The sequence below is a fragment of the Thalia democratica genome, chromosome 4, assembly GCF_965202585.1.
Source record: "Thalia democratica chromosome 4, ktThaDemo2.hap1.1, whole genome shotgun sequence".
Taxonomy (NCBI): Eukaryota; Metazoa; Chordata; class Thaliacea; order Salpida; family Salpidae; genus Thalia; species Thalia democratica.
In genome coordinates, this window is record NC_139168.1 from 26,571,641 (window position 1) to 26,582,841 (window position 11,201).

An 11,201-nucleotide genomic window follows, 5' to 3' on the forward strand; every position below is an offset into this window, starting at 1 on the left:
AAATGCTTAAAATAAAAATAAAACATGTTCTAACTTTGGCTATAATCTAAGTGAAATTAACAAAATTTATTTGAAACCAGAACTCAGTAAAAAGCTTGTACTTGTTAAAGCACTAAAACGTCAAATAGCGGTCAACGCTTTTAATATGATTGTAAAAAGAACAAAAAAATTAAACTTTGAAAACACAAAATTACTCAAAATTAAACGTTTTCTTTGCACACCCCTCTCTAAAACCCCTAGAAGTTTCTCTATGATTTAGCTTATAAACTATTCTATCTTTATTACGTCACAACTGCTCCACCGTTCCCCCGTTGCCATAGCAACTTTCGACGCGGTTGTTCGTGTAGTCGTAGTAATCGAATTCCGAGCAGTCGGTGAATTCAGAACCCTGAATCGAAGGATCTTTGGCTTCATTCGGAAAACATCCCGCCATATCACTGAAATTACTATGAGGTTTAAAGCGGGAACTTTTCAGGTTGCTCCTGTTTATGGGCACTATTTTGAACTGCGGGGTGCTGATTTCACTTTTGTAGTTGTTTTTGAAGACGTGTTTCTCCTTCTTCTTGCTCACAATGTTCATCATGAGGAGGCACATGGCGACCAATGAGACGACAGCGATGCCAACGGATATCCCCATGACGATATTTGATTGGCTGTTGTCTTCTTTTGGTGCCTTAAACAAGTCACTGTCATCAGAGAAATCGTAAGTCATTTGGCCATTTTGAGTAGCATCTATTGTTGGCTGTTCCTCGATTTTTTCCTTATCTTCTTTCTCAGGCATGAATATGTGTTCTACAGAATTAATTGTCAATAAGTAAAGTTTTCCCAGTTTAAAACTTCAAATAATTGTTTATTTTAGGATTTATTCCTTGAAAACATACCTAAGAACTACTCTTAAACTAGTTAGAACTTTATCTTGTTCAAAAACAATAAAAAATCTGTTTGTACCACTATAGGTAAGACAAAAAAAAAAGAGTTTTAAAGCGATTTGTTTTTTTTTATATGACGTATAAACATATGATGACAAGTTTTTACCTTTCTGATGAACGTCAAACACATGAACCTTCAACTTCAAGTTGCTTTTCCGGCACAATCCGCCAAATAAGTTCTTGTGCTCTCCTTTTATTCCCGTTGATGTGGCTGCGAAAATTTTTTATATAATTATTTTAATAAGTATTAAACAAATATATAAAAATAATACTGACAAGTTTTATATATTCATACATGTGTGTGTGTACGAATGCATTAGAGTACTCTTTGAGTACGTTTGTACTTGCAAAAAAATATTAAAAACAAATCATGTGTAGCTACAATGAAAATTATTTAGTATAGTTGATGAGTTTTACAATACTAACAGTCTTTTCAAGAAAAAAAAAGTTTTAAATTAACACGAAACATAATTAAGTATTTATTTTACTTTATTTTAAGTTCTTATGCTTTGTAAAATACTTTTTTCTTTGTTGTTCACATTAAAACTACTATTTAATGTAGAACTATCAAATTAACCTCAAACGAAATGTTATAAATAACAACAGACTTATTTGTTTTTATATGACCTCATTAATATCTTTTCCCATCTGTTTCATTTAAAAAAATATTGTTCTTCAAAATTATTTTACAGTATGCAGCTAGACTTCTATGCAAATACTCTATTATTTAGGAGAAGAATACATTAGTTTTATGTTTTGAATTTCACGAATTGAAATAGTTTTAATTTATTAGCTATTTGAGTCAATAAATAACTTTATTAAACTTGTTTGAACCACTTATGATATTTATTTTAACTAGCTTTATTACAAAATTACCATGTAAAACACAATAAAGCACAATAATATGGCACAATAAAGCCACAAACCAATTAATTTGAGATCTCTTTACAAGCCAATAAAATCATAAAATAGTCTGTGAAGCAATTTTAATAATTAATTACGGGCATCATAAATAAAAATGTATTTTTAACGAGCTGTCAATAACACAAAGAACGGTTTATCTGTTTTTACAAGTACAATAGTAAATATAAACTCGCCTTTCAAAAGCACGTGCCATTTTGAGTTAAGATAAGATCTAAAAGTAAAATAAGTCACAGTTAGAAAAAAAGAAAACTTTAGAATTAGACACTAAAAGAAGATCGACATTGTAATCAGTTTATCTAATACAAAACCTGGAACTAACAAGTGTCAGAAATTTATAAAAATAAAAATAAATTTCAATAAGAATGAAAACATGAAATTCTTAACATTATATTGTAAAGTTAAACATAAAAAAAGTAACAAAAAAATAATTTTTTACAAAACAGTATAAAACTAACAAATAAAATAGTAGGTCTTTCCAGGGTGCACCTCGGGAATGTACTCGGACGAGGACACGTTTGTGAAGAAAAAGTTGTAAGGCATTATGACGTCATAGGGTCGTATGCACTTCTTCAGCAGCATCCCACGTGATGCGTCACATTGTTCGTAGCCGCTCTTGTCGACGAAGAATATGGACACGTGCAAGTTTCGGACATTATGGTCGTTTTTGTCGACGTACGGGCACTTGAAGGGAAGGGTGTCGAACAAGTTAACGCTTATCGTCGATTCTTGAGGCCAAAGTCTAATTCAAAATATTAATGGTCAAAATAAATCAACATAATTAAGTCAGCAGGAAATAAAGACTACAACTTTAAAGACAGAATAGTTTTTGATTTTCTAAATTGAATTACTAGGAATTAGCTTTGTTTCAATTTGAAGTAGTTATAGTTAGAATAAACTAACGAAGATATTATAACAAGTTTTAAAAAATATTAGTTCAGATGCAGCATACTCTAAAATTTGATTTAAAAAATGTCTTACTCAGAATTAGTAGCGTTCCAGTAAATTGGACTAAGAATTTTTTGTTTTGCACTCGAATCTGAAATTATAACTAAAATGACCACAATCGTCAAATGAAACATCATCGATAAAGTTGCTTTGGGAACCATAAGAACTTTTTTTAACTTCTAATGAGTTATAGGTTGCTGAAATAAAATTTAATGAAAACTGTTTACTTCTTTTGTTAAAAAGAAATTTTTGATTACGTAAGCAAAACTTTTTGTTAATTTTTAGTAACAATTTGTACGCACAGACATTAACGTTAAGTTATTTTAATTTATTTAAGTGACAAATCTTAGCGCTTATAATCGTTTGTTTAATGCATCGAAACTTATAACACTTCTAAATATGATATATGGTTAGCTAAATAAACCAAAACACACAAAATCTAACAAAAGAAGGGTTTTGTTTTGCCTTAAGTATAGAGTCACGGTAAAGTTTTAACGGCTAGTTATTAGTAAATGTCATGTAGATTAAGATTAATTTATTCTGATTGAGTAATTTTTAATATTTTGTAATACATGTGTTACTTTGATTATAAAACAATAAAACCCGCAGCATTTAATTGTTTTATAGATTTTAGGTTTTTTAGGTTATTAAATAAGCAACTAATTATCAGTGCATTTCAAAACAAAAAAGAGTGTTTACAATACAAAAATTTTATGCAATAAATAATAAAAGTTCAAAAAAATTGAAACTGTACAATGACTTTTATAAATTAAGCCTTGTTTTAATTAATGAAAAATTTATAAATAAAAAGTTTTAAAAAAACAGTTTTTAATTATAACTGTTTATAAAAATAAAAACAAAAGCCCTTGAGCTGCAAAATACTAAACAACATATTTAAAACAAAAATTAAGTTAAATAATTCTATATATAACAAAAATATAAGGTTCATAAGGTTAAATGCTTCAGCTAACTCCCTAAGGGAAAATAAAAAGTAATAACTTTTCAAAAAACTTCAAACGATCATAAAAACTAATATTTAAAATAACTTCGATAAGTCTACTCATTTAATATAGAACAATTTTGTAATTGTTAACTTGTCTACTAAAAGAAAAATCAATTTGTAAAAAATACGTTATTAGTTTGATTTTAGATAAAAAGTGTGCTGAATTTAATTTGCTTTATTTAATTTTTTTTTTAAATCATGCCAACAATGCACCTATCTTTTTTAATTTTCCATCTAACTTTCTCAAGTATTGAAGTTACCAACAGTAACATAACAGATGTGTTTTTCAATTTTAAAAAATTAATAAATATGTGTTTATACTCATACTAAACAAAGTTTTGTATTTCTTTGTGCCATCAACAACAACAATATACTGATTTCTAGGTACCGCAACGCAGTTGATTTCTGACTGAAGTGAATTTTACTTGCATTTAAAAGAGAAGCGGAAGAAAAAAGCAAACCAGCGTTTTACCCTCTATGACGTCACATTCTTCTATCGTTAGGCGCGAATGAAAAGATTTAACCGGTGGTAATTGTGAATGCATATAACTCAACTCTTTCTGGGCTCAAATCGATTTACTTGTCATTTATTTTAGACTTTCAGAATGCAAAGTGTTACATTTCATCCTGTACTCTATTCTTTGGTTGTTTCGCTCAGCTGACGAATGGTGGAATAATTAAAACAGACGAGGTGTTTTTAACACGTGTTTAAGTGAAATTTTCTCACCAGCGTCGCTCTGTTTTTATGTGTTTTGAAATTTGGCTCGAGCTGCATTTTTTGCTTTGTTTCATCTCTGTGTGCCTTTCAAGATCAAAATAAGCAAATAAGCAGTAATCAGTATTGTTAATTAGAATAATAAAGTACAGGACCTTGTGACCATAATTTAGCTGTATTTCAAAATCAAAATGACAAAAGGCGATAAATTGGTAATATAAAAAGTAAGTTAAATTTTTTAATAAAACTTAGTTTTCTGTAATAAAAAATATTTTTTAACGACATATAACCTAATTTTAACAACATCAAACGTTTTTTAAAACCAAAGGGCTTACATAATTTTTTTTATTGTTTAATATAAAGAGTCATCTAAAAATTTTGTTTAAGAGATTTTTAAACCTTTTATACTTGTATGATTTTCTGTGCACTAAACTTTAAGCTGTTAGTATAAAATATTTTTAAGGTTAAAAATTAAAACTTATTACAGTTTTTCAAATGAAATAGTTTTTTTATTAAAATCGAGCGAGAGTTAAACTAAAAAAAAACTTTAAAAACAAAAATAATAATTTGATGATTTATTCAAGGTAGTCAAAAGTTTAGTAAAAGCTTAATCATTTATAAATTCCTAAAAGTGTGCTGTAAAAGCTTGATCATTATATCCTGGTAATTTAAAAAAATAGTAAATAATGTTTTTTTTACTGCTGAAAACTATATGCTAAGTTATTGTGATAAAATGCAGACGTCTATATAACAATTGACAACTAGTTTAGCTTTCAGTGAAAATATTACAGTTTTAAAACATGACTTTTTACAATAAAACTATGTTAAAAGCTTGTAATTAATAACATATGAACGTCAAACTTGTGTTAACAATCATGTAAACATGGCTAATTGAATCAATTAAGTATAATTAAAATGATATTTTTACAATTTATGTCATAAAACTATATTACAGTCGGTACATTGGTGTTTTTTATATTAGAACAAGCAATGGTTGTGTCGTATTTATTTCTTAAACTTCTAAAACAAACGAAAATTGTAAACCGATTGAAATATCCCATAAACAAATAGTATTGTCATACTTTAGTTTTTATTATATTGAGTAATTTAAGTGTAAGTTTTGATACAATTAGCAATAGTGCTTTATTCAATTTATTGAATTTTGAATTTTTTTATATTATAGATTTAAAAAAACAGTTATGATTACTCAAAAAAATCAATAACCGTAAAGCTTTAGATAATAAAAAAATTGCAAAGTTTAGTTTATCTTTTACATTAAAAACGAATATACAAACGCATAACGCTCGTAAGACTATTTCTAAAGACTTATAAATTTAATTATTGTTTACTTCGTTTTCGCATTTTACTTCCGTATTAATAAATAATCTAAAAAATTAAATTTAAACAATTAAACTATTTTGGTTTATATACTTTTATTAATTTTTATTTGTATTACATTTAACTATTAAAAAATTTAGTAAAGAGCAAAATTAGAAAAAAAAATCAAAGTTTGACTTTAAGTTTTGAAACAAGAATTTTAAGTTTCAAAGCATAAAATACAAAAAATACCTTTTTTTCGTAGAATGTAAGCTAAAAATTTTGATTAATCAAATCTTTTATTGATAAATGGCTTAAACCATTAATAATTCATTGGATAGTTTGTAAATAAATCTATGCGCTGTAATTGAATTTTGACCATAAGATAAAATTATTGCTTTTAACCAATACTGAGAGGAAAACTATGAAATCAGTTTTTTATTAAAAATAAAGTATTTTCTTTTACTTTAAACAAACAGTTTTGAAGAAACACAAACTAAAAAATATTATAGTTTTTTGTAAAGAAAAGGCAAATAGACTTGAAAATAGTATACTATATTACTTTTTGCAATGTTTTCAATCTTCTAAACACTGGAATAAAACTGCAAATGTGACTTCTAAACTAGAACAAATAAAACATTATACTATAAGTATTATTATAGATAAAACCTCATTTTTTGCAAACTCAATATAAGTAGGCTATAAAAAGTAACTAAGTAAAGTCGAGTTATACTAAATATGTAATTAAAAAACTATACTAAAAAAAGCTAATCTTAAACCTTAATTTCGACAATTTAAACTTATTATGACATTGGTACCAAAAAAACGTAATAAAACATTATTTTTCTACAACTGTCAATACAAATACGATTAATTGCTGGACTACTAATGAAAACCACAGGCTTGTTATTTCTGTTTATCGTTATTTGGTTAAACAACAATTCTACTTATTTATTGTTTTAGCTGAAAACAAATCCAGCTATAAATTCAATTTTTTTTATAAATGTCAAACTATTTTTAAAATTTACATTATTTTGAAGTTGAAATAAAGCATTTTGTTAATATAGTTTTTTAGTTACATATTTAGTATAACTTGACTTTACTTAGTTATTTTTTATAGCCTACTTATATTAGTTTAAACTGTAATAGTTATAGATAAAATACTAATAAAGTATTAAGAAATATCTTAATAAAAAATTAGTAATACAAATAGAAGGTTTTTTTTTTTATTAACATGCTATATTTTCTTTCACACTAAGCTAATTGAGGATTTAATTGTTTTTTTATTATTTAACTTGAACTTTAGACAGTAAACAAAGCTAAATGCTAATGTATTCTTCACTTTTTCTTTAGTCTTTGTCATTATAATTACTTAGTCTTTTCAAGTTATAAAATGAATTATACTATAAACCATAAAAAACTGTTAAAGTTCGAACCATTTAGTTTTTGATACCAAAATTCTGTATATAGCTTTAAACTGCTAATTATACAACAATTGAACATAGCAAGTTAAACTTTGTCATTTCTTAAACCAAAACTTTATCTAACACTAAAACTTTTAAACTTATTAAAAGTCCCTTCCTAGTTAAGAAGAGATAAAACACACTATTTAATGGTCAGAGGTTAGAAATAAGCCATTAAAGTGATTTTATTCAAAAAAAATTATTTTAAAAGTTTTAAGCGTCAATCTTAAAACTTTGTAAATTTAGTTTGAATTTTAAGTATTAAGAAATTTATTCAACGGTAGCAAGTTTATTTTGGTCTTAAATATATAAAAAATGTAATTAACAATATTTTCTACATGAAAACGTCTTAAATATATAAAATATAATTCTTAGTCTATTTACATTAGAAATATTAATGCTAATGTATTCTTAAATCTATTATATCTCAAGCTAAATTTCTCATACTATTATAAAGTCTTTAAATTCTAGCTCTTACAGTTTTTTTAAAGGTGTAACTTGTTTTTAATCAAGTTGTTTAATGAAATAACCTCTAACCCCTTTTTCATACTTTATTTTTCAGTGGCTCACTACAAAACACTACCTCAGTACAAAGTTGAAAATTGTTTATGAAATATTTTCAATTATTGTTGCTAATCCTTTATCAGATAATGAAAGCTTTGTACGTAAGATTGAAAGCGAATTTGAGATTTTTCGGTAGATTTAAAATATAAACTATTTAATATTAGTCCATAGAGAATGTTTAAGGAGTAATTTAAGAACTTTACAAATAATATTAATTTGTTTGTTTATTTAAATTTTTAAGTTATTACTCTTTTAAAAGCGGTTTGTCTTATGTAATAAAAATTTATCACTGACCATGAAAGGTAATCAAAAAAAACAAACGAATAAGGTAGGTCCTTTTAAAACGTTAATAGTTTAGTTAATGATAAAAACCTAATCTTTTACAGAAGATAAACAACTAACTTTTTTAATTAACATTTTGTAAAGCAAATAAACTAGTGCAAACTGTTATTATTATTTAGTTTAAAATTATCTAAACTATATTTAAATTTTAATAAACTAATTTAATAACAACAATTACTTTGTATTCAGTAACTCTTACACGACAATTTTTTCATGAAGATCTACTACTAAATATTTTTATTTTTGGTGCGTAAAACAAGCTAATTTTTTGAACTCAACTAAACTAAATAAAAAACAAAACTGATCTAGCTGTAAGAATTTAATGCTATAATTTAAGCTATAATTTTTAATTATTATTAGTCGTTGAGACATTTTTTGAAAATTATTTTAGATAGAAAGCCACAAGCAAAAATTTAGCAAAACACTTCTAACCGCGCAACTTTAATTTATTAATAACAAGTGGCAGCTGATAATGTAGGATTTAAATAAATAGTTTTTTATTTATAAAAACTCATACTTTGCAACGGACTTTTGTTTAATAAGAACTTATTAACGAACTAATATCAACTAAATTTCTTTTAATATAAAAAGTTGTTCAAAATTTCAAAAACAAAGTTTTTATTAATTATTTGATATGTTTACGAAATTGAATAATTTTAAGAGTAAAAATTAAATTCAAAACAAACTTTACGAATAAACTTTAAATGCTATACAAAGTTTCATCAACTTTTAAAATATAATCTTTTCTGCACCTTCCAGGGTGAACAATTGTTATTTTTGCTCCGTTGCAGACTGCAATGTCGAATAAACAAGTGTTGAAGTAGGTCCTCCCGTTAGAAGCGCATACCGGGTAACTAATTAAATACAAAGGGCAGAATTTGGGACATTTGCATTTGCCTTCGCTTTCATACATAGGTACTGTGTTTCCTTCCTTTCTCGCTAAACATTTGGCCTTTTCTAATTCGCACCTGTAGTTTGAAATTTATAAAACTATCTGATATCAAAGTTTAGTTAGCACTATTTAACGTCAGCGCAAGTGACTACGATTTATGACGTCATAGCGGTTGTGTAGTAGCTTAAGTTATATTTAATAAAGCTATCCATCATACTTAATTGTTCCATATTTTTATCACACTTTTAACACAAATGCATGTTTTAATACAAAATACAATAAAATTTAAGTTTATTGAAATTTCTCAACATTTTGTTTGACATTAAAGCGCGTCACATCTGAAAATTTTCTTAGTGCACAATTAAATTTCAGAAACGCTTAATGACTACAAATAAAAAGTACACATTATACACTATATTGTTTAAAAATTAAATGCTTTTTAGCAACATATTGTGTAGAAAGAAACATAGTTAATATTATTTTTGTTTAGTTGAAAGTAGATGTTAAACTGGTACACATTTAAAAACTTAAACTAAATTTAAGTTTTTTTTTAAAGTTCTTACTTATTGCTGTACGTCTTTCCATCTGTTGCACAAACAGGCTTGTATATTTTCAAGCAAAACTTGGGGCATTTTTGGCATTTTCCCTTGTACGCAAGTGTGGGAACTTCTTTTCCTTCTAACCGCGCCATACATTGTGCATTTCCTAGTTCGCACCTGTTATATTAAATTTTTATAAAACTTGGAAGTAAAAAAAGTTTCATTTCGATCAAAGTTGGATAAAAGAGTAATTTTTGTTTAAAGCTTTCTCCTTTAGTTGTTAAAAAAAACTATATTTTTTAATATTTTTTGTTATTTATAATTATAGTAGCTAGTTATTTTCACATAAAGTAAATATATTCTACTGAACTACTTTAAAAATTTGTTTAATTTAAGTAAAATATTACATGTTACTGTATGTTTTTCTGTCAGAACCACACACGGGCAAGTATATTTTCAAGCAAGGTTTGGGGCATTCGGGGCAACTACCGTAATGCTTGATTGAAAACTTTTCCTCACCCTTCTTTACTGTCTCGCAAAGCGCCTTTTCGAAATAACACTTGTTGCTGTAAGTGACCCCGTTGGTACCACAAACAGGTTCGTACTTGAAACCGCATCGATGAACGTTTGAAGAGAGCAGCTTGCAGAAGAACTTGTTCAGGTAGAGTTCATCGTCTTTTTCTCTAACCAGCTCAACAGCAGTTATCGAACAGAAACATGCAAAAAGGAGATTTAAAACTATAAATGAATTCATACTTGATTGTTGTTTATTTTCGTTTGTATGTTTGAACTTCCAAATGCTTGATTTATATACGAAACAAAAGTGAAAAAGGCAATAAGCATTGGCCTTCCGGCTGTAATGATAATCGTGACTTAACCAGTACTGCTGTGTGGTTTCAGTTGCGACTACGAATGAGCCAGTTTCCTTGTTTTTTAAGAAAATTTTATGTGTGTTTACAGTGTTTATTAAAGTGATATTGCGGAAATAGAAATATTTGTCACGTAGAAACAGTTTGTGTACTAAATACAGTTTTTAAGTATTGAGTATTGTAAAAATTTCTATTTTTATTTTTTTAAATTTCAAACACATTCTCAACATTAGAATCCGCCGTTAGAAGCGCACACTGGGTCGTAATACAAAGGACAATATTTGGGACACTCGCATTTGCCTTTTAGTTGCGACTGCGTGTGAGCCAGTTTCCTTGTTTTTTGAGAAAACTTTATTAAAGTTTATAAAGTTTATTAAAGTTATAATGCGGAAATAGAAATGTTTGTCACGTAGAAACAGTCTGTAAACTAAATACTGTTTTTAAGTAGTGCTGTAAAACGCCTGGCAACGCCTGACAACATCATAACGGTTTTCGAGTAACATAAACTATTTAAAAAACAGTTATAAACTAACTGAATTGTTTTCTTTTAGAAGTTTTACGTAATTGTATAATTTAATACAGACTGCATTAACATTCGAAGCAATTTAATTTGCTCTAAACATTATATACTGCCTTATGGGTTACTGCATAATTAAAGTTCATTACTTTTATATTTATTGTTAAAATAAATAATTGATT

At 26.8% G+C, this 11,201-nt stretch overlaps 1 protein-coding gene across 1 annotated transcript; it reads right to left on the bottom strand.

Moving 5' to 3' along the window:
• Positions 1-8,679: 8,679 nt before the first annotated feature.
• Positions 8,680-10,400, bottom strand: LOC145834856 (uncharacterized). Its single transcript, XM_082942376.1, has 3 exons — positions 10,041-10,400; positions 9,658-9,810; positions 8,680-9,170 (listed from the first exon to the last, which is right to left on the bottom strand). The coding sequence occupies exons 1-3, from the start codon at positions 10,385-10,387 to the stop codon at positions 8,903-8,905; spliced, it is 768 nt and encodes a 255-aa protein (XP_082798502.1). The 5' UTR covers positions 10,388-10,400; the 3' UTR covers positions 8,680-8,902.
• Positions 10,401-11,201: the final 801 nt, after the last annotated feature.

Coding starts and splice junctions, on each gene's coding strand:
- LOC145834856 (XM_082942376.1), bottom strand. CDS start 10,387: ATGAATTCATTTATAGTTTTAAATCTCCTTTTTGCATGTTTCTGTTCG. Junction 9,811..10,040: donor AGAAAAACATACAGTAACAT/GTAATATTTTAC, acceptor TTAATATAACAG/GTGCGAACTAGGAAATGCAC. Junction 9,171..9,657: donor GGAAAGACGTACAGCAATAA/GTAAGAACTTTA, acceptor TTCAAACTACAG/GTGCGAATTAGAAAAGGCCA.